This window comes from Pezoporus flaviventris, unplaced genomic scaffold, assembly GCF_033815535.1.
Source record: "Pezoporus flaviventris isolate CSIRO_AGI_PZ_B2104156 unplaced genomic scaffold, CSIRO_AGI_Pfla_v1 ptg000001l, whole genome shotgun sequence".
Lineage (NCBI taxonomy): Eukaryota > Metazoa > Chordata > Aves > Psittaciformes > Psittacidae > Pezoporus > Pezoporus flaviventris.
Genome location: NW_026892549.1, coordinates 55,373,013 through 55,397,584, shown reverse-complemented (window position 1 = coordinate 55,397,584; position 24,572 = coordinate 55,373,013). Strand labels below are relative to the sequence as shown.

The 24,572-nt window shown below is 41.9% G+C and overlaps 1 protein-coding gene across 11 annotated transcripts in view; it reads right to left on the bottom strand.

Annotated features, from left to right (window-relative positions):
- The window catches only part of IKZF2 (IKAROS family zinc finger 2), a 116,757-nt gene that overhangs the window by 45,488 nt on the left and 46,697 nt on the right, over nt 1-24,572 (bottom strand). For all 11 annotated transcript variants that reach the window (XM_061458528.1, XM_061458548.1, XM_061458524.1 and 8 more), the window contains one exon: nt 9,295-9,561. In XM_061458528.1, the coding sequence (XP_061314512.1) occupies nt 9,295-9,561 (267 nt within the window). The remainder of the gene's footprint in view (nt 1-9,294; nt 9,562-24,572) is intronic.

Below are 24,572 nucleotides of genomic sequence, written 5' to 3'. Positions count from 1 at the left end.
AAGTATCTAAATGAACAGAAACTCTATACCTTACCCTGTCCCCTCAAGCCATGCATTCACACACATACACATCCAAAACTTATTTTGATGTTAATCCTTTGTATTTTCTTTGGGCAGTGGAGACTGGGTCCATAAAAACAAGCACCCTTTTTAAAGTCACTATTTAGAGGAAAACCCCTGAGAAATCACATAGGTTTTATGAAGTATTATTAAAAGCATACTCTTTGTCAACATTTGTTGAGGACACTTAGCCTGTTACAGGATTCTTGGGCAGGCAATCAGCTGTAATCATCTGCTTGTCCCACTGTGCACACCAATAGGGCACAAGCATACACTTGTGCCAGCCACTTCTAAAGTGCTTTACTGCAGCAGGGCTTTAGATACTGACATGTTTTCACCAAGTGAGGACCAAGTTAATCAGATTTCAGATGTAAGCAGCCTCATTCATTTTTTCAGTGCATCACCTATTATGGAGTCTTGGCTAAATCCTGGTGGGCGTTCTGAGGTTGAATTCACTCTCCTGAAACACAGATCTCATGAAAAACACACACATTGTGTGATCTATCACATCTCTCCAAAGCCTTTTACAATTGCTTTAAAATGATTACTCCCTTGCTAGACAAAATTAATGCTATGTTTTTATCAAAGGAGTTCATGCATCTAGTGTAAAGTCCAAAATACATCTGTAGATACAAATGGAAAGAGAGGGAGGAAGAGAGCTCTTACAGATGTCCACAAGCAGTTCTTGCTTCAGTGGTTTAAATCACTGCCAGCATTAGAGCCCTGCCAGGAATATAGCATAAAGGAGGATATGTGCCATATATATGCCGTACCTCTGTAACTTTACTTCACGTGCACGAGCTGGAAATTACATCTGAAATCACCACAGATGCGCTGAAGAAGACAGTAAGGTTTCTACAAGCTTGCCAAGAACATTATGGAGTGACAACAAAAAAAATCAGGGCATAAAGCTCTTCTTCCAAGACACTGAACACAAGCTCATTGGAATTGATAAAGAGTTTGTGGTTTCGCTTTCAAACTCCCACACTATACTTAAAAGATATGACTAGCCATTATCTTCTTTTACATCATTTCAAAATGTCCATAACAGAGATATGCAGAGACTGCAGTAGAAAAATACATGGGGCTTTTTTCTTTTCTGTTTTGCTTTCGCTGTCTGAGAAAACAGGCAAACTCCCTTCCTTTGACATGCTTCTCAGTATTTAGGAATGATAGGTTCAGTTTCAGGATGACGACATTAAGGTGGCAAGTTTCTTACCAAGTCTAAAGTCTTTCCTTTTACTCCTGCTGTATTTAAAACTACGCAGTTAGAGTGTTTTACCTGCTATACCACCCATTTACCTTTGATATTTTGGAAGCCACATATGGGCAGGTATTACTCCTCCATAAACTAGCTGCCAAAGAGATGCTGAAAGCCTTTGGTCAGGAATTCAAACAGTCATTGAACCACGGTTCAGTGGCAAAGACGACATGAAAATGCTCACAAAATGAGTGACACCACTTTGCTCACAAAGTGACCAAATCTCTTGAAACAGACAGAATTTGCTATAGCAGCACATTTTACCTTAAATAACCTCTGTATCTATTCAAAGCCAGTAGTTTTTCCTACTGGCTTAATTTTGGGTAAATAGCTGCTTTGATCTGTTTGTTATACTGTCGTGCAGTCACTTGATTCCTACTCCTTGTTTAAGCTGCAGGCTTGTGGGATGACTGTTAATTTTAGTCCCACCTTCATGCTATTGATTAGCAGCTCCTCCATTTAGCACAGCTAATCTGAGAGACCATTATCCAACAGAAGAGTGCACAAAAAAGTAAAGACCGAATAATAAGATTTTGCTGGTGTTCCAAGAACTATGCTGTCTGATGCCTACTCCAGATACTACCAAACCAGACTTCTTTATCACTTCAGTGCCTTGAGAAGACTGTTTTCCAATTACTTCTCCTGCTGCCTTTTCCTAGTAAGCTGGTATGTAGTCCTCCAAGGCTATTATCTCCTGATAACAAATTAACAACCTTGACATCCTTATTCACTTACCTTACTCTTGTGTGAAAATTAAAAGTTTTTATTCATAGGCTGAAATTAGTCACACTTCAAACTACACATCCACTCAAAAGTCCTCAATACGTTTCTTCTCTATATGACAGTCCCTGACTGTGTTTAAAGTGCTTTCCTTTCTTTGGGGGTGATGGCAGCACTCACATTCCAGAAACTATAGAACTATTAAACAGGTGGCATACAAGACAACAGGAGGGTAATGACAATTATGAGTGTGGTGCATTTTTCACCACTTATAGCTATGTATTTACTGTTTGACTCTGTATACTTCTATTGATCTATTAAAATAAGAACTCCTTTTAAGAATAACATATACTGAAAAGAGACTAAGCAAGCTTTTTGCTTTTCAGCAGTGGAAACTAGATGACTCCAATGTAACCACAAAATATTTGGCATCTACTTTAAGTACTAAACCTTTTCTCTATCTTAGAGCTAAACTAGGACAGAAACCCCTCAAACCTTAGTGATTAAAAAGAAGACTTTCTGAGTGGGGAGAGAGGGAGGAACAGAGAAACAAACAAAAAACATGTTTCTTTCCAGCTCCAGATTTAATATGTAAAACCAGACAAAACCAAGAATGCCTAAAAACCCTTGTTCTCCAGCACTGGTAAGTTAATTGTCTAAAGCTACTTCAGGAACGGGCTAGTCAAGGTAATCCAGAGTTGTAAAGTATTACTTTTCCTTAAGCTTTATGAAGAGGGGCTTGTGGCAGGAAACTACCCCAGTGATGACGTTAATAAACAAACAAATACATGGAGTTTTATCATTTCACAGTTAAATAAAGCATTAATTGAAAGGTATGATTTCAAATATTTACCTCTAAGTTACAGTATAATACTGCTGAAACTTCATTGTTTAACATGCATCCAATACAGTTATGCCTTCTCCAGTATCTAAAGTACCCAAGTTAACTTGCTGTTGTGTAAACAAACACTGAGATGAAAGGTGAATTGGACCAAGGGAGTCAGGTTTATTATCAAGACACAGTCCCTCCATAATTATCTCCTTTCATAAGCGTCTTTAACATATGGCAGCTGCCTAGAGACTTCACAGCACAAGTTATGAACACCGTCTACCTGATATAACCTGAAACCAGGCAACTGAAGTGATTAACTTCCTCCTAATAGCTTTCATATTTTACTGTCTATATGTCAAATGTTATTTCAAAAAACAAACCAACTCTTTTTCTGCTTAACTGGAAACTTCCCAGCACAAGAACTCTCCTTTACCGCCTCAGCACGGAAGTGCTCTGCAGAAGTTTCAGTATGAGTTACCCTTCTCTGAATCTCAGACTGGTGCAAAATACATCAGTGATATTTTCTGTACCAAAACAGAAATTTGACTGAGGACAAAGAGCCTGAAGACCTCGCAACCAAGTAGGTTTAGATCTTCATAACCCTTGGCTGGTGACTTTTGTCCCTTTGAAATCAAACAGAATGACTCACAAAATAATGCAGGAGCTCTCATTAACAGTGAAGCCTGGTTATTTTAACAGCAGTGCTCAAGTCCCTTCCTCTGAATGTTTTAATTACCTTTTCTTAAAAATCCACTAAGTTTAAAGTCTCTTCACAATAACAAGGAAAGCCAGGATGAAGTCCATCTACATATAAGAACCGGGTCCCTTGGGACCGCATTTAACATCGACCAAAAGTATATCTGAGATTTCAGCCTTTTTCCTTTGGCACATACCTTTGATATGCACAGGACAGCTTAGGTACTTCTCAAAAGGGATAGAAATTAGCTTTTTAACCTCTTAATGCAGAATTACTGTGCCCATGCTACCACCAGAAGTGGTAAACAAGTAATCTAATAATCTTGGTTTTCACCCTTCTGTAGTAGGCTTTTTGTTAAACTCAGTTAAAATAAAATGTTTCTCCTGGTTCATAAGATGCTGCAACGGCTCTGATCCCATGTTGTCCCAGGAGCAAAATGGAATATCAGCTGTGCTACCGACATACCAACAGACACCGAGTTGCAACCTGCCTTTATACAAGCGAGAGACAAAGCAGCAGAATTTGCTCCATTTCTGTATTTGTTACTCTGGGGACTATCTAGCCTGCATACCTACTCACTGTTCTATCAAATTCACTTAAGAGGCTGCACATCACTTGAAATCAGTGATTTTACTAGGGCTTTTTGTTGGGAAAAACCTACTGCCAGATAGGGCAGCTTATTATAAAACACTAGTGACAAATCTCTCATGAAAAATTCCTGAGAAATCGTGGGTGATTTCCAAGTGTCCTCTGTACACAGATTCGTGACCATATTCTTAAGACAGAAAAATCCTCTAAGTGAACTGGTACAAGTATCAGAAGAGTTTAGCTACCACATACTGCAAGTAAAACACATCCTTATTCAGACAGTGATTTCAAAAATCCAAGCTCCCCCTCCTTATGCTTAACTTGGAAAAGTTAGATTTAAGAACCCATGTAGAAAATCGCACTTTTAGAAGTTTGGCCCTACAATTTTTGATTCAGCCTGTGCTAGGTTACAAATGACAAACTAAACCAAATAAACCTTTCTTCTGGAAGAATGAGACAGGTAGGCTAATGGAGTTAACCGCAACATGTTAATATGTCCATTTGTTAAAATTTGCTCTTAATTAACTGGCTTGGGCATAAAGTCTTATATACTGAACAGCACAATTAGATTTTTCCTCATTTATTAATTGTGTCCCAAAAACTTGAGCTTTGCATGAAAAACAAAACTTAACTAGCATTCAGAGTTCCCATGTTGCATATGTTTAGTTAATAATGCCACAGCTGCTATAGTAGAACTTGAAGATTTCTCTCACAGGCACATAACTTGTCTCATTACACTGACTTCATGGTACTAAAATGCACGGGGAGTGCAAGCAAAGAGATGAGACTTTCCTGTAGTTAGCAGCTCAAAAAATAACCTATCCCACTCTCACTTTGGGCTGCTGATAAGACTACTATCCCCACTGCCTGCTGCGTCATGCCCTTCACGCAGGGACATGGCTTTGATCTGCCCCTATCCCTCTGTGTCCACACAGAGAAAGCATTTAACCTCTAGGTGTTCTATGAGGATAATCCCAAGCCTCCCTTAGAGATAAAAAGTATTTAAAAATCCAGCAGTGGACTAAATAAAGGACTGGATGTTACAGTGAAGAAAAATCACAATTCACAGTGCAAGGGAGAACAATGTGAGGACCTTGCAGATCACAGAGGCAGCAACAGGGCGGCATCAGCAAAACGTTTCTGCTTTACCAAAAATGAGAATCAAGGAACTTTTAAATCAGGCCCACTAGCGGAGAGCCTAAAGAGGTGAGAACTCATTCGAGTTCCCTTTCATTCCTTCACACAAGTTGGATTCCTGACCTTACCTTCTTCTCCCCTTCCCTCAACATTCCCTAGCACAAGCCCCTGGGGTATCCAGTGGCAATACTATGTGACCAGTCCTCTCCTGCAATAACAAAATACCTCTGATAAAGATGATGTAAATCAGGCTATGTGCTTTGGAATATGAAATCTGGACCAAAAGAAGACACTATGAGAAAGGAGGAAAATAAATCAAACCTGACATATGCTATTTTTCTGACACGAGGATGTGGCACTTGAGAGAGAGGATGGGGTTACCTTGTTCACTAAAGCAGGGAGTGCATCATGCTTAAGTCCCACATTAAACACTTTATTTCTTTTCTATCAGTGATGACAAATAAATAGAAAGACTTCTCCTGAGGATCATACAGACTACAAAAACGTTTCACTTGAATTACCAGCGTTTCAAAGAAATGTTGCATTGGGCAGTATCGGAGGAGCAGTGCCAAGGACTCTGTGATGGAGGTACTGTGGACCAGAGCACCATTTGCACCACAGGCATGAGGCAGAGCTTGTGTGGATCTGAAGGATGGATGAGAAATCCTCAGCTTGGTCTATCATGGGAAGGGGTGACAGAGAGCGCCTTCAAGAAATCTGGAAAGGGACTTTTGACAAGGGCCTGTAGGGACATGACAAGGGGGAATGGCTTTAACTTGACAGAGGGAGATTTAGATTAGGTATAAGGAAGAAGTTCTTCCCTGTGAGGGTGCTGAGGCACTGGCACAGGGTGCCCAGAGAGGCTGTGGCTGCCCCATCCCTGGCAGTGTTCAAGGCCAGGTTGGACACAGGGGCTTGGAGCAACCTGCTCTAGTAGAAGGTGTCCCTGCCCAAGGCAGGGGGCTGGGACTGGATGAGCTTTCAGGTCCCTTCCAACACAAACCACTCTGTGATTATATATGATACAATATGACTGCATGAGTCATTTGAAACGGATGCTCCAGCACGAGGATGAGAGATGGGACACCGAGTGTCATCCACAGCACAGATTATTTTCCCCATCCCTATATCTGTTTGACTGAACTACAACAACGTGGCAGGAAAGACAACTACCTCTCACAAACAGACAAATAATGGCTGGAGAAAACTGTGCTCCTTTATGGGTGTAATGCAGCCAAAGCCATACAGCACAGCTTCTCGCAAAGGCTGGGTCCCCAGTGTAAGTAAAGCCACACTCTTGTCCCAGCATACATGCAAATTACAGCCTCTACTATGGACCACAGAATTTTGTGTGATTTACATAGAACGATGACAGTTTTTTTGGAAAAGGAAAAATACTTCAGTCTTTGCCAATACAAGTAACTGGCCAGACCATGCTTTGGTTTTGTATAGACAAAGAGGAGAGTAAGGTGACATTCAGATTCTAAAACATACTTAAACTGGCTTTGAGAGGTAAGGATTTACATGCCAGTTGCATTAGCTGATAAAGAATATCATTGGTTTACACTCGCCAGGGAAAACCTCCCTTCCCTCCACAATTCTCCCTTGGGCTGCAAAACCAGACTACCCACAGGTCAGGGCTCATTCCAGAGCTGGGGCCAGCCCATCATGCCTAGCTGCCGAGGAAGTGGCAATAGACTTTAAAACACTGCACTTCAAAAGAGAGATACCAGTATGCTAAAAATACTCCTTAAAATCAAGGATGTGGAAATCCAAGCAAACTTCCCCTTCTGTTGTGGACAGTGAAGCAGCAGCATGTATTAAAAAACAAACAAACAGTGGGGGAAAGAAAAAGAAAAATCCCCCGCAAAATTTGCCAATTGGTTTACTGAGCATAGAGCACAGAGCTGCACGTTAAAAGGAATGTCATTTCTATATGCTTGAGATCATCTGTATAGAGCAATATATCACAGCTCCTCTGCTTGGATGGGAAGAGTCAGGGCTCTATGGGGAACCAGCAGTAGCCTGCAGGAAAATGCTATCAGTTATGCAATCCCCATCTATGCATCCGCATACAGCCGCTTTGCCTGCACGCAGATGAGATTTTGCTCTGTTCTCTTTGAATTTGCAGGTCTTCTTTCACAGGAAAAAAGCAGCTTGTCTGTATTTAAAAGATGCACTAGCTAGCCAGTGTGTCAAAAAATGCAGACCATTTAATGAAGTATACCTAAGTCTAAATTTAGCAAGTCTAATTTAGCTGCTCAAGTTCAAATACACAGACTCTGATGCACCTACAATACATATGCTCAGATACATGCAAGTGCCAACAAAAACTTTCAGGGAGGTTGAAAGCTGGGGACTCAGGCTGTACATCTCAATTCTCTTTCTCCTTCCTAGTAACAGCATGTCAAATTGTTAATCAAGATTTGGGTCCTCCAACTAGTGCTTTTCCCCTGTTGTAACTGCTGCCTAAAATCACGGCTGCATCATAAATGATACTGCAATGTTTTGCATTACACATTTCTGTTAAGTTATTATCAATACAACTCATATACAGGGCATTAAGTATGTAGTATGTATTTATTATTCCTCTGTACAGAAATTCTATTGATTCCTTTCACATCAAGAGCACACTATTTGACTGTGAACTACTAGGTTTACAAAGGGATTATGCATAGTCTTTCTTACTCTATCTTAAATCCCCAGTTTTCTTTTAGAATCTTAGCAGAAATCTCACAGTCTGTGTGAGTCTCTCACTCTGTTAAATAATAGCAAAGACAAAAGAAAAAAGGTAGATTTCATTTTGTCTAAAAAATATGAAGAACAAGCACCCCCTGAAGCTCCAGCACAAAAACCTGTGCTTAACCTTAATAAGACTGAAGTGTGTATCTTAAGCATATATGGTAGCACTTCAGGTGACTTACATGTGCTTAAATACCACAAAAAGTAAGCACAAGCTTAAGTGCTGTTTTTAATAAAGGCTCTGCCAGGTAGACCTCTGCAAAACCAGGGAGAACTGTCTTCTGGCACCACCTGTACTTTATCCTGATGGAGGTAACCACCACTCCTACCTGAGAAGCAGCAGAGGTAAGCAGCAGAGGCAAGCAGCAGAGGCGAGTACCAGAGGTGAGTGCTAGTCAGTACCAGCCCCTCAGGCAGCCGAGTTTGTCCTACTAGCCAAAATTTGCCTGAAATTCCTTATTTTGAACTCAAGGCCTCATCTTTCAGGCCCCAAAGGCCCCCTCAATCAGCATACTGCAGAAGTTTTGTCTGCCTCTTGAATTCTCAGATCCATAAGCCCAGTGAGCTGTTTTGGTCTCTGAAACTTAGAAATACTAACAGTAACAAAAATAAAATTATAGTAGAGTTCAAGCATTGAAAGATGCCACATCTGGATGGTGAGGGGAGCCAAGTGCTAGCTCAAAGGAGCAGTTCAGGTGAGGTTTCCTGCTGGAGCTGTCACACAATACATTGCTGGATAATGCATGTCCCTGTGGGGTTTGCTAATCCCAGGTTTGTCAGGCCACCAGCATCATGCCCAGCCACTTGCAAAGGAGGTGAGAGATCCCCAGGAAGCTTCTGATGTTTTCCACTCTGGGCACCTCCAATGGAAGACCACCTAAGACTCACCCTAAGGGTTCAAAAGCCTTGCACATGCGCACACACATGAACACACACACCCCCATGCCAAAGAATGACTCTCACTGTCTTGCCCCTGGTTAAGTAAACCAGCAAACAACAGTAAAAAAAAAGCAATTTTCAGACTTCTGTGCTGTTTTTAAGAACTAGAGGCTGTAAATCAATGTCAAAGAACCACTATGCCAGAAACACAGCATCACCAGAATTTGGGGAGCAGGAAGAGAACCAAACCAATGAAGCCCATCTTTCCCTCCCCACCTCCTGCTACCCCATGAATGAAAAGGGAAGAGAGAAGAGTGGTCAGGTAATATCAACATCAGACGCTATGGGCAGTCATCAGATTTTCTTTCAGCTGCTTACCAGTGTGGCTCCTTTTATGTACCATTAGCACATTGGGCCCAATGCAAATCATGCCACAGACGTCACATTTCAGTTTACCATTCGGAAGCCGGATTCCTCCCTCGCTTGAGAGCTCCTGGATCTTTCTGTTATCCATCATCTCGTTACCCTCAGTGAGAGGATCTTCCAGGCTGCTTCCTTCATCATGAGCCCTGATCTCATCTTCCTGACACAGGGGCTTCCTGTCAAATTCATCATCACTTTGCATTTCTAGCTTTACTGAATTTGCTGAAATAAAAAAAATAAAAAATAAAAAAATTAAAAATTAAAAAAATTAAACCCATGTATGCTCTAAGTTCCCAGTCACTAATATAATGATAAATCTCTATGATTATCAATATTAAAGCACGGCCTTTAAGCTCTGACCAACATGAGGGTCTCACGGTGGTGGCAGCACCACAATCTCACAGTTTGATGATGGTGATGGCACCACAAGTTACAACTGTGTCTTAGGCCCTGTTTTGTTGTGGTATTTAAGTTAATTTCTATCCCTATTTTACAGCTTGGAAACTAAGGCACGGCGTGATCCAGAGACCTACCAACAGCTGCAGAGATGCAGCAGGCTTAAGAACTTATCCTCCTGCTTAGCTTGAAACATAGGAGCTCCCTTCCTTTCAAGAAGCCCAAGTCACAAGAGCAAAGGACATAGCCACAGCTGCTTCTTCCAGGTCTCTCCTGCCTAGTGCACCAAGATGAAGGGTTTCCAAAGACAGGGTTTCACTGCACCATCACAACTTGGGGAAACAAACATCCTTTGCAAGCAGGATAATTGAAAACACAGGGACCTAGTGAAGCCAGAGTCGGGCAGGCTTCCTGACAGAGGGGAGACTGGATGAACCTCCAGTGCTGTTTTGCTACCATCTTCCGATTCACACAAATGGGACACTGCCAAGGCAAACAGGTCTGAAGAGAGATTTATGCTGCTGGCTTATGTATATTTGCAAGTAAAATAAGCACACTTGAAGATCTCTCGTATCTGTCCAGTTAGACTGATGGGCTCACCACGATTTCTGTGATCCTCAGGTCACAGAATAAATCTTCTCTATCAACAGCTCGTGGAATCGGTATATCTTTACAGAAAATAAATGCATCAGGCTTTTTCACACAGGAGCGTTGTCATCACTAGAGAACCTCATTTCAATGTCTAAATGGCTGGCTGAAGTGGCCGAAAGGCCTGTTTCAGAGTCACACTCTCCCATCCACAGTCAGCCAGAAGGCAAGCCCACGTGCCTGCTTCCCTAAGCCTTGATCCTGTTGAGGGGTTTAAAAAGGAGGTGATTCAGTCTTCATATCTAAGCAGTCTTTGACCTCTGTACTAAGGCCATTGCAGGAATGCTGGTGACAGCAGTAGATCAAGAGCCTAAATGCTTGCCTCCAAACCCTGGCCAGACGTGCTCCAGAGTACAGCCACCAAGGGGAATGTCCAGGAACCCAATGAGTAAATGTGTCTGATTGCTGTGAGTTTCAAACAGCAGGCTTGAAAATGTCAAAAGAACAAACTCTGCTACTTAGACTTCCTCTTTCATCCTTCTTCCCCAGAATTTACGGTTAAAGAAAATACAAGGTTCAGAGACTGATGCTGACGTTAACTCTAAGTCACTGTTGCTACCCTAGACAAAGCATAATAAACAGGGTAGAGGCACCAGAGACCAAAGAACGGGAAGACGTTGCTTTTTAATCATAAAATTGTTGAAATGCATCTTCCACTCTTCATCAAGGCACTAATGGGAGCTAAGGAATGAAAGTACTATTACGGCAAAGCCCATCCAGAGCAAGGACGCAGCCAGATCAGATCACAGCAGACTAGTACCCAGCACAGGCACTGTCATCCAAACAGTCTGCAACTGCAAAATATTCAAGTGCTACATTTATAGAAGGGAATTGATATTTTTGTTGCCAGAGATGCATTTATTGTCTAAAAAAAGGGAAAAAAAGTAGGGACTGTGAGCTTGACTGTGACCTATCCTCAGCTGGTACCTGGCATGGTGGAAAAGCACAGTACCCCAGGACAGCTCTCTGCTACACAGTGCTAACCCTGTATCAACAGCACACACAGGGAAATACGTGGGTGACAGCAACCTCCTGCACCCAAACCTGGCCATAAAAAGAGACACCCTAAACTTTATGTAACTGCAAATCACCCGTCCACCAAGGACTCACTAGCTTCTTCTGCAAGGCCGCTACTGCCATAACAAGGGAAGGAAGGCAGAAAAAGGTCAACAGGAAGCTGTTTGCATGGGGAGAATGAGGGGGCCTGACCCAGCACAGCAGCAAGAGAAGCAAAGGGAGGAAGAGTGGGAGCTCTGGAAGTTCCGCAGGCTAGCAGGGAGAAAGCCAAGGTCCTAGTCCCACTTCTGCATGGAAAGCAGGCACTGGCGATTTATGGACAGCCCACTTTCAGAGCTAGAGGAATGGCAGTTCCCTCTAATAATAGCAGCCTTTTGGGGTATTCAGCAAGTCTGAGAATGAAGCCCGAATAAATGGTTTGCTGTCCTTGGGAGCAGAATTTAATACACTTGACCACACAAGTAGCTATAGTAGAGCCAGAATTAGAGCCCTGAACTCCTCACCTAAAACTCCAGGTTGCTGCCACATGCCTGTGCACTCTCATTGCACAGTAATGCACTAAATAACCCAACGCTCCTACCAATTGTATATATTTATATGTACTCACAAGAGAGAGAAAGCCTTGTATCTTACGTGTCTTCTTACATATACAGATTTTTGACTCTACTTCTGATATGGAATACACTTGACTGCAGTAAGTGTTGAGAACCACTGCTTCCCATTACAGTCTGTGGACCTCTGCCTGCTCAGCACAAATGAAAGCAAGGCTGCAAGAGCTTACAAACCAGAAGATCACTTACTTTATCTTGCCCTAGCATTTCTCTCTGCTAAAGGATGGCTTTCATCCAACAGGCTAAACAGCCCAACAAAACAGTGAGCCGTTTGCTCCCAGACATGCAGTGCTCCACAACTCCTGCACACATAGCTCACAAAGCCCAAGTAATTCATCTTGCATCCTTCGCCATATCCCATCTATTCTGCAGAGTTGTTCTGGCTGTTTACTCTTCTTACTTCCCTCACCTTCACATACACACACACACACAGAAGCACTGTTGCCGTTTTCAGAAACCCTCTGCCAGCTCTGTTGCTGTGGGAAGGTTTCCTTCAACTGGGACTAGTTGTAGGTCTCCAAGGAGGGGAGTGCTGGTGCAGCAGGGATCTCCTCGCATCGCTGTGAGGGCTTTGCTAATCAGGTTCTCTCCACTGCCTTACATCATACTGGTGTATATGTCAGGCTTGTCTGGTAGCTTGCATACAAACGGGCACTTCAATTGCATATTGTTTGTCTTCTCTGTTCTCAGCCAGCCTTTGCAACTACAGTCATTTAATGGCACTGTCTTTGTTTTCACCTACAGCCACAAACTTTGAGAGCATAATGAACTCTGCTGTTAAGAAGAAAGAAATATTCAAGGGATGTTGATGGCTATCCTGCATCATACACAAGTCTCCACATCAGATTTCACCCTGGGTTCCCTCGCCTGTCTTGTTCACATGCTTGCTGAATGTGGCAGGCTTTCTCATTCTTTGGCAAAGCAAAGCATAAATAAGTAAATGGAAAATTTTTTCAAAGTATTTGGCACTTTTCCTAAAAATTACAGCAAAAGAGATAGCAGGGATAAACCATAATCCAGCTCACTGCAAAAGCATGAACTTGAAGTTAAATCCTTTCCCTCCAGTTAATACAAGTTCCTTCCACTTTTTTCCCAGTCCAGCACAACACCTTGTGGGAAGAAAGAGACAGGCAGCCACAAAAGCTTCTACCTATAAACACAAAGCTAAGGGCGCATGTTCACCAGACCACACAGCAATGTTTTTTTTTGTTGTTTTTTTCCCTTTTTTTTGTTTTCCCCTTTCTTTCAGAGCACCAACCAGCTGATCCTAAATCACACTTTATCCTGAGCGTTGAAATTGAATACAATTACTGTTAATGTCTCCTAAGTGCTAATTAAAGTGCAGTTCTCTGTTAAACAGCATTTTGGCAAGTTTTCAGTACCAAAATATTTCCTTCACCCACAAATTAGTGTAGTTACAAACCAGAAGTTGGAAGATCCACCTAAGAAAACTATTCCTAGTATTTCAGCCTCTGTCGTGGAAATCTGTTTCCCTCGAAAGTGAGATCTGGGGGGAAAAATAAAACCCTCTTGTCTTGCTGAGAGACTTGATCCCCAGGTGGGGTATAAACTAAAGCATTGGTCATCTTTTCCTTAAGCAAGCTAGAGTACAATTCCCTCTCCAGAACAAAATTCCTTCTGTACAGCACACCAGGGAGCAAGCAGCAGGATCGTGCTCCTCTGTCTCCTCCACTGTCTGCTGTCCTAGGTCATTGCTTATTTTATCTGTGGCCTCAGAAAATCAGGCTGGCCACTGTCACCAAGGGTTTGTGGTCTCCAGCTAGAGGTTAGCCTTTACTGGCAGCAGCCATGCACCACCAGTTCCTCCCTGCTGCCCCCGGAGATGCAGAAAAAGCAAGCCTGATCCCTCCAACCCTCCTGTGCCTCTTCCCCAATCTGTCTTCTCTCGCCAGCAGCACACAAAGCTCTGGCCCAGCTTCAAGACACTCATCCTTGAGGAGGCAAAATTCAAATCTGCCACCCCCAAGGAGCCTTCGGGTGGCTCTGTGGGTGGACGCAGCAAAGGACATTTGCGGCTAATGCGGACACAATGTGTTCCCTAACCAAGCTCCCCTGATAACAGGTGGCAGGTGGTGCATTAGCCCTCCCAGGGTCTGCTTCAGAATCCCTATCCAGAACACAATATAATGCAGTATTCAAAGCCTGGATAATGTGTCTGTCTGTACCCCAGGAGGCAGAGAAATTAAGAAATTTCTACTTCCCTCTGGAGAATGAGGCAAAGCTCTAACTACTGCAGCACAATGACGGGCACCTATGGCACAACCTTCTGCATATTGTCTTGTCCATGGTCAGTGACACCGTCTATTTTAATCATGAACTTCTCCTAGGCAGTGGATTAATGACATTGCTAATTGGCAGCTAAAGACAAATAGAAAATGAGCCAGCTACTCACAAGTTTTGAACCTGGGAATCTTATTCTTACAGATCTCAAGACTCAGATGTGAATGTTTCTACCCTATTAAAAACACTCACTAATGGTGAGTGGAACATAGTTAATTTTAATATCTGGAATGAAAAATCAGTGTTTTGTAAACTGAAAATTAAGGAAGTGGGGGGAGGGAGAACGCTTCCATCTTTACAGACTTTGAAAATTCAAGGTAAGGAATGCTAGAAGCTGGGAACAATGAGCCCTGACTCTTGCTCAGTCTAAGAGCACTCTGGTAGCAAAATGGTCCTTAAAGAGGGTGTCTACACCTCTCCAGAAGCGTAGTGAGACTTGAATGCATGTTTAAATATACTTTCCTCCTGGAACAGCGTAAAGGGGTGAAAAGAAAACTTCATCTTTGAGTTTCTGTTGCTGGTAATTTGGCTTTTAATTAACGAGGCTTTTCAAGTCCATTTTGGCTTAATTGTGAGCTATTAAATGTGTAAACAAGGGAGCATGGGCAAACCTTCCCTTTTTCAAAAGGCATGCATACAAAGGGTGCGAATGCCAGCTGAGCAGTGGCAAAACCAGAGGAGGAATCTGCTCTGTTGTTGCCTCATAGCCACAAAGCACTTGGCAAACAGGTTGACATTAAGACCTAAATTGGCTGCAAATTATATTTAATTCCTGAGAAACTAACAGGCTTCCCCTTCTGCTGCTGCGATACAGGTATCCCTCAAAAGTTGTGTAGGTGTGATGCTGAGGAATAAGGAGATTCAGGGCTGCTCAAGGTACTGGAAGCTGGTAACCCTGATCTTCAAGAGAAAGGAAGACACCCACAGGTGTCATTTAAGAGACAACACTGCCCTAACAACACTGTAATGGAAACTGTTTCAGTTGGGGCTTAGAAAGATGTATTTCAAGGAAACCTGTTCTGCTTTCACAGTAGATTGAGGCTTTCTGGAGACTTACAGTGAAGCTGTAGCTGGATGGAACAAATGAGGGTGAACGTCACCTGCAAAGAAAGGGGAATTACCCAGCTCCTTTCTAGAGTCAAGCAACAAAAGCCTAGAGCAGGGCCTCTTGCATTACACATGGATGTCCCCGATGCTGGGTGTCAAATTTGTTTATCACAAGCTGCCAAAGTTTTAGCTTTTGTCTACTGAGCAAGCGCAAATCTTAGATGGTGACACCATGTTGCCAGGGTGACCCCGGCAGGCTTATGTCCATTTGTACCAGTTAAATCAAACCAAACATTTTATAACTAATAAAAAGAAGAAGAGAAGGGAAAGATTTAGGAGCTTTGTGCCAGGTCCTTTTCTGCATGCTACAAACGGGATTCTTCATGCCCACATGGAGGTGGTTAATGCGCCAGAAATACAGTGAGAAGTGATCAGCTTATTTAGGCATCCTTCAAAATTCTTAGTTTTCACGTTGAAGAGTCTCAGTTTAAGCCTGCTACCTCTCTGAAGTCAATTTAAACTCTCGCTAAATGCAACAGAATACTTATTTCATATCTTCTGGAGGTGGTGTGTGCAGTAAGTGTAGACTAACAGGTTTGTTACACCCAAGATTAGTTTAAATCAGGATGCAGCTGCATAGCTAAGCCGAGCTCCAGTCAGGTTTTAGCTGACACAAACCGTGGTTGCCATCCTCTCACTCCCCACCCTACTTCCATCTTTTATACTGGAAGTTCTTATGGAACTGGGTGGTAAACTACCCTGGTTGAAAATTAACCTTCCTGAGAAAAATCAACCATTTTCAGCTGGATCAGGCCCTGACCAGGCATACTATACCATTACAAGAACCAGCTTTGGCTGATGTGGAACAACACACTGGCTGTCACCTCATGTTTTCAGTAGCAACACTTTTAAAATACCAGGCAGCTTCTCCCAATCCAGCTGTCCATGGCCAGACACAAGGACTGAAGACTGCAGCAGTTAAACCTATGAAACAACTTTTATGCTCAAATGACTATACAAGCTTATAGAAATATTAAATAGTTACAGTTGGAAGGGCTCTGATTTAAGCATCCCAGCAACTGCAGCATTGAGACCTGAAATTTCTTTTCTATCAGAAGACTAAATTCAGATGGTTTCAATGAATTTCGAGTTGCATACAGTGAGGCATCTGCTGAAGTCCAAAGGATGACAGCCTGAGTAAAAACTACCTTGGCGTAAGTAAAGATGGCAGAATTTGCTCTGGATGCCCAGCCTTTAAGGCATGGCTGTTTGCTCACCACAAGTCACAAATGCTGCTTACCTCTAAAGTGGCAAGAGTAAGAACTCCTAATTAACTATATATGATGGCTCAGTGTTGCAAGATTCCTCTCCAGAAGGGCCTCAGGCCAAATTTCACTCATAAATGCATCTATGCAACTTGTACTTGCACAAGTGAGAGTCATGTATTCATATCCCAGGGTAGGAAAAGCAGTACTGATGACCCAATCTCCCCCTCCTTTTTTGCCTATATTTACAAAGTAATGATGGTGCAACAGGGTATTGTGCTTAATGCAGTAGATGGTTTCTGTTGATTCCCTATAGATGCGATGAGGACTGCTGGACTGCTCACCCCCACTCCTCCCTTCCCATTCATAGTGTCAGAACCCGCTTCCTGCATAAGATGAGGGGAACGCAGCAGTACTCAGCTCTTAGCTGCTGTCCCCTATACTGATGCTCAAGCTAAGCCAGTTATTAGGCTTGGACTCATGGGTTTTCCTTATGGTCAGATTAGGAGAAACTGTTGGATACTTATTTGTTCTGTTACTTTACAGGCTGTTTTGATGCGGTGAGAGGGAGTAGGGCTTTTTCATCTCCTTATTATGTTTCATGAAACATGCTTCTCTGAGCAAATGCCACCTAGCAAACTTTCTGCCTTTAGGCGACATCTTATCAGCCCCTGCTGCAAACCCTAATCACTAAGTCTTTGTCTTAATGACTCCTCAGGCCTTACAGAAGGGCAGATGATGTTGGGGAGAGGGGGTTGTCTGTGTTGTATAGCAGGTGTTCTCCAGGGCCCCTTTTCATTGTAAACTTTCCATTTCACAGTTCCCATGAGCTGCAGGAGGCAGGGTTTGGGGACGTGGGTGGTCTTTGACAACCCTTTCCCTTGCCGATCTAAAGCAAGTCTCTTACTGTCTGCAGCACATACATTAAATACTGTCAGTCTCCTCTCCTACCACAGCTCTTTTTTACTTCAAGAGTTATTTCTGATGCAACTGGAAAGCAGAGAGAGGAAGAAAAAATAAAATCGGGCTCAGTCCTGTAGTGAAACACACTGTCTCTCAAAACATTAAACCACGAACACCTTTTTATTTTTAGGACTGGTTCAAATTCTAATAAGGGAGCAGAAAAAACATATACTCATTAAGCAATGACACAACATTCACCTCTAAGTGGGTTTTCTAAGAGGCTGCTGAGAGCTCTATACAGTACCCAAAACTAGAAGTTTGTAATGGAAAATGCTGACAAACTACAGCTATATATGGATCATCTCTTATAAACAAAAATAAAGTGATTTATAACATCCATTTAAAGTGACCAAAACCTCATTGCTCACTCATTGTCATCTCTGCTTCTTAAAAAGTGCATGACTTCCTAAAATGCTTTCCAATGTACACAAAGAATAGTAATTAGAACAGTAATGATTATTTCATTTATAAGGAACTTGCCATTAGGGATCTGCACTATATTTGAAAATACACCTGAAAAAGTTGTTGGAAGCCAATGGAATGATTTCTCTGTGTCTGGACCAGGCACTTTGCTTCATTTTTTGGCATTTTACCACTAGAGACATTATTTTAAATAAGTGAAAGGCTTTCATTACAAAGTTACACCTTTGGATCATTCACGGCTTTCAGGAAAAGATGTGGGTTTTTTTTTAATTATATAAATCATCTTAATGCAACCTGACCCAGCCATGTCCTCCTCCTCCTCTAAAGGAGGAACCTCCCTAACTCATCAACCCATGGAAAATTATAGGATAAGCACCTGCCACAAAAATATTTTCTGTCATCATCACTACACTGTAAAAAGGTGATTAACAACAAAACCTGTTTCATTCACTCAAGTAAAAGCCTTGTCTGCACCCTTGGATGTGAAGCGACGGGCAAATCCCCAGGTATAGGACTATTGCTGCCCTTGATGACTGCAAACATCAGAGCATAGGGACTCCTCAGCACACACTTCACAGGCACTGCTGTGTTGGACTCTGCTGTGATTAAAAGAAGAAAAAGGGAAAGCAGCTTTGCCTAACCACAGTACGACTGCATAAAGCTAAAGGAAAACTCTGAAAAGCCACTGTATTTGTAAATGCTGAGTTCTGTCAGCATGGTGCTGTTTTGAAACATTTTTACTTAAGACAGCTGAAAAAGTGTATTTCCTTTTTTTTTTTCTTTACTGATTTCAGATGGCCAGTGGGAATCAGGATTTGGGATCTGGGATCCAGAAAGACCCACTCACAGATGAATCACATTCACACTACTTAATTCAGCACATTTATGCAAGCACAAAATTTCACCTCCATCTGAAGATGCACATGAAAGAGCTACTCCAAGAATCAGACACTGATGGTATAAAGGATGGCAGAGTCTGGTTTAGTCCCTAACTTTTCCAAATTTAAAGGATAGAACAGTTTATAATCATCTTCCACTCTCAGAAGTCACTTCAAGAATATAAATCTGTTTAAACCCCAAATTTCATATACAAAAAACAGGGGGAGTGTATCTCTGTTGCCTCCTTCCCACAACTTAAAACACACCAGCTATTAAAGCAGCAAGACATTTAAATGACTATTCATTCTGATTTTTTTTTTAAAAGCAGTGCTAGGCTTTCACCTGTATCATTATTATGTAGGCAGTGACAGATGGCAATGGAAAAATATAAAATAACTCTTAGAGTATTAACTTTTTTCAGTACCGTATGTGTCAGATTCTTTAGCATAAATAAATGGCATTACACAGTCTCATTAAATCTATACATCTGTGTAGTAGCTTGCAATTTATGGATATTTTCTGACACAATGTTCAAACCAACAGGTTTAGCTCACATGTTTCTTTTCTCACTATGCCATCTCTAAGTCACCAGAAAAGCAAACAAAAGCAAAGCCCTACAGTAAATATTCCTGAAGAATTCTATGAGAAGATTTGCTATTCATCAGCTACACATATTTATGGGAATGAGAAGGAAAGAGGGTGGTGGGATCATGGAAGAAAGAGGCTGGAGAGAGTTGGCAAGTAAAGCAGATAATTAGCTACCTAAAAATTTACATATCTAACAAGTGAGGAATGTTTCTTCAAGTTAGATTAAAACAGTAAGAATGGGTACATACACACATACAGTTTCTCGTATCAATCACTAAAACACCAAAAGCACTCACCACATTTCCCCCCTCAAGAGTGCTGAGCACATACCTCCATCAACCGCTAAACCAAGAAAGGACATGGGACTGCAGGACTAAACCCCAGACTGAAGCATTTCAGACTGCTGAGGTGGTCATGGGATGCACCATCAGTAAAAGACGCTGTGAGTGGTTTTGAGCACCACTCGGTATTATTCCACGAAGGTCAAGAAGGAGACATAACAGATTCATAGACTGAAGCATATCATACTTCCTCAGGGGATACATGTAGCCCTCTCCTGAAAACACCCCATAACCTCATCTACTGTGGAAACTGCATGTTCAGCCACCATGTACAGCCATGCACACAGCCTCTCTGATGGATGGCAGAACTACTTCATTTGTTTGTCTTTTTCATTTGTGAAGCTTCATTTGTGAAGCAGTGCATGTCCTTTGTTTCGTTAAGGGGCTGAAGCTGGGCAGCATCAAGGAAGGTCATTATTTGCCTTGTTCTAGCTTCTGCAGTCCAAGTTACACAGGGACACTGCTCCTTCTGGGACACAGGACCAAGAGAGCTGGCTTGTACACACAAACCAGCTCCTGGAAGCTCTCTCACCTTCATTCATCTTTGAGCAGGAGAGCAGGGCAGGTGCAGGGACCTTGTAGTTGCCACAGTCTGTTCCTGTTACAGAATCTCTTTTTGGGCAACAAGTTGTCTTTAGGAGCCCTCCTTTTAAGACAACACCCTGATGCAACAATATGCAGCACCATTCACTGTTACTAAACATAAATTAAAGATAAAAATCCATAAACATGGCCACTATCAAAGAACAAGTGCCTGCCAAGTATATTCCCAATTACTGTGTTTCAGAAGGTGCCTCCTTTTTTAAACTCCCAAGATATTACCTTTGGAGATGTTCTCCAAAGAGCTCCAACAAATCTGGAGAGCTGTTAATACCTCCAGACTATGACAGAACAACAATAAACTCTCCTGCCTGAACATCAAGTCACATCTTACAGACAAACTCAAACCTCATGTACATGACAAATTCCCATTGGAAAGCTTAAATCTGGCATTAGCAGCAACTTGTGCACGTCACCCTTTTGTCTCCTTGGGTAAAGGATCTGTTGGGAGCTATTTACGTACTGGCTCTTTTCCTCTAGGAGGAGCTGGTATCTCTGTCTAAAATTAAGATGGGTTGACACTTCCTACGATGAGGCCCTGTTTTTTACTTGCTTATCACTTTGCCAAAACCAATTTAGGCTGAAATTTATAGGCAATATTTTAATTTGTGTATGTGCGTGAAACTGCAAATCAAAACAGTTCAACTGGCTCTGATAAAGAGGTTGGAGAAACCACCACCACTGGTTCTTAGCATTCAAGCAAGTCTGCTTTTTTAGGGATCTGCACCCACAGTCTCTTTCAAGTGCTCTTTCCTTGCAGCAATCCCAATTGGGGTACCTGCTGCCAAACAGAACAAGCAACATCCGAGTTCCACTTGCCTTTCCCCTCATGAAAAAGAGCCAGCAAGCCCAAGAGATCTCTGACCATGCCCCAGATTTCACCTCATGGGCACACTTCTAATGTGTCCTTTCAAGAGAAGGGGCACCCAGACACAAAACATCACTGACGTGCCTTATTTTGGTTTTGAGGATGGGTCATGTGCATTTAAAAATCATTACTCACTGCAATGAAAAGAAGGAAAAAAAAAACCAAAAAAAACCAAAAATAAAAAAAAAGAAAGAATTTGGCATCCTAAGAGCCTCACTAAAGCTCTTTAAAGTGCATAATTCCATCTCCGTACTGTACACAGCACACAGTCTCTGAGGGGTAATTATCCATGGATTGGAAGCCAGTGTGAATATACACACAGTCAGTCAATACAATGTTGTGCTTGCTGTTGCTTTTCTCTATTCTTTTTTTTTTAATCAATTTTAATTGTTGTGGATCTATTTCTGCTAATAAAAGAGAGTGAACTGATTCTGGTCAGATAGATTTCTGGATACGGAAAATGAGTGAGCAAAACATGCGAGAGTACTTACTGTATTACCAGAAATATTTATAAATGGCTCTTCCCTCTCTTGGCTGGCAGAATATCAAAGCACTGAGGAAGCAGCACGGATGACTTCTGAAGGGATGGAGAAAGCTTAAGTCCACTCCTTCATCATCAATCTGGGAAAGCAATGTCACAGAGCTCCACCAGAAGCCCAGACTGGAACTGCTCTAACAGCAACATTGCCCCTCTTGTCAAAGGGCTAATGCTATTCTGAGCACAAACGTTGTTAGAAAGGATCACAAATGAGCCTCTTCAGGGAATATATAATGTGTCTACTGGATTATGACAACATATGAACTGGAGACCCGAGTTTTTTTGTAATTCAGATGTGATTCCCAGGACTGTCACTCATTCCAGCTGAGGACAATCATATTTTCTGAAAGCTTGATGCCTATGTACACCAAGACCAACCTAGACTTTTTGGGCTTGACAGTAGTGCAGCCTTCTCTACAAAACACAGCACTATCACAGTGCATTAGGTGTATTTATATCAGCAAAATAAAAAAGTGGAGACAAGTACATTTTCAAGAGGCACATGGAAAATCATCTGTATCCTTGTGTGAGAACTTGGCTGAGAAAGAAAAGACTGCATGACAAGCTTCTGCAAACAGGGTTTCTGCAGAGGTACACACACATAGCTACACTGGGATGCAGACTTCTAGCACAGACATGTGCTTTTGCATAACTTGTACCTGCAGACAGACTAATGACACTTTCTAGAATTGGATTAACCAAGTACTCTGAACTTTGTCTAACATCACGATTTGTTTCCACGTATCACACTCGAGTTAACACAAAGGCACACAGGCCAAACTGTGCTCTGCAGATTTATTTACCTGGGGAGAAACAAGCACCCTGTTGGGTTGCTGTGTTCCCAGCTGTCCCCATGCACAGCCTGCTGTTCATTCCCATCAGGGGGAAACTACAAGAAGATGCACCAATTCCCAAGTTACCTTGGGCATGTGAAAACGCCTGGGGAGTCCTGATTCAGTGCAATACTTAAGCAATCTCTGATCTTTAACGTTAAAGTCAACAGGACTTCACATACATAGGTAATTACATGAATTCATCATCGGGGCTGAGCAAGCATGTTCCAGCTCACAAAAAGCAATGAAAGGACAACGTGCAGGAAGAACGAAAAGCCTTCAGGAAAGGATTAGTAGTGTCACAAGTTAAACATCTCCTCCCTGATGACATACAGGATAGGGTCAACCGTGCAGACAAGTGAGAACGTCTTAGCATGAAGTTAGAAATCGTAATAGCCTGCTCAAACTACTGCCTATAGTAGCTTTTCATATAACAAATGCAGAATACTGATGTACAATAAGCAATAGTTTAATAGCTCTCCTGAATAGAAGAGGTAGAGATTTTTCAGTGTTTAACTGCAGATCTTTTCTATTCCAGATCTCCTACTTGACTGTTTTAACTTGCCTGGCAGATTTAAGTGTAAGAAATAACAATAAATTTCTCTCTGTTATCAACCTCTGAAACTCTGCAACTCTTGCTTTATGGTTCTAAAAATCATAATCTAGGAGGGCTATAACCCAATAATGATAATGCTGTTATTAAGAGTCTCCTGAATTACAACAAATAATGTAGAAGGACCCGAGCGACAACTCTGCCCCTCTAGCTTAAAAATAGATAACAGGGGTTTGGTGACAATCTAAAGACATTTTGGTTATGTAGTACTAAGTAACCTACCACTACTTATAAGCAATCTTCATCTTTGGGGAGAAAAAAATAATAAAAGCATTATTTAAAAAACCGCCTTAGTCCACATCAAATATACAAGTTCTGCAGATGATTATGTCTTCTCATAAGCACAGGAAATATCAAGAATTTGCAGTAGCTCGTTTGAGTTCCCTCGCTCACAGTAAGCAGAAAGTAGTTCAGCACCTGCTGAAATAATTGCCAAGCAAGGAAAAGATACAGATATAAAATAAATTTATTGGCTGTCTAGCAGACTTTACATTCAATTTTCTCTTGTCACATTCTCATCAAGTGTATGTACCGGCACAACTCTAGCTGCAAAGGTTACGATCAGAACCATGTCAGATTCAACTACCCTGGTGCCAGATTTGACCTGAGGGTTTCAGGAAGGCATTATGCATACTCCCAGGTAGGGCACAGAATTTTGTATATCACATGTAATGCTTCGTTTGTCTGCTTCCATGTGCATAGGGGATCCATTGACTTCTTTTAATGTTCCTGAACATTATTCATGCATATATGCTATACAGTCTTTGCAGAAAGTGACCTGTTCACACAAGCAATGCCTCATTACTGCTCTGTTGTCAAGTTTCTGGCCTGAGGCTTTGGGATCACTGGCTTCCCTAAAGATATCATCAACAGAGGATTCTCACTCGAGGGTAAGAAAAACGCATCTACCATGAGGCAGAGTCTGAGATGCCTAAAGCTTGGAGATTTATTTTAGGCAGCTGCATCCCGCACACACGGAGGTGGAATATTCCAGTCTCCAACCTTCCGTTCTAGTGGGAGCGTAAGGAAAATAAGAGTTTTTGCACTGACTACCAAAGACAAAATGAAAGAAATAATCATATAGGGCAAATAGAAATGTTTAATTTGCTACGAAAATAATTTGACTTGAAATGTCTATTTGAAAAAAAAGAAAATAAACATTTGTGAAGTTCTATAACCTCTGTCTTTCAAGTGCTGGCCCTTTGGAGCTGAAATACATCATTTTGAAACAAACATGGAAATATTTTCTACTTTCAAACATCAAAGGCTATTTCAACGTTGCTGAAGTGTTTTGTCCCCCAA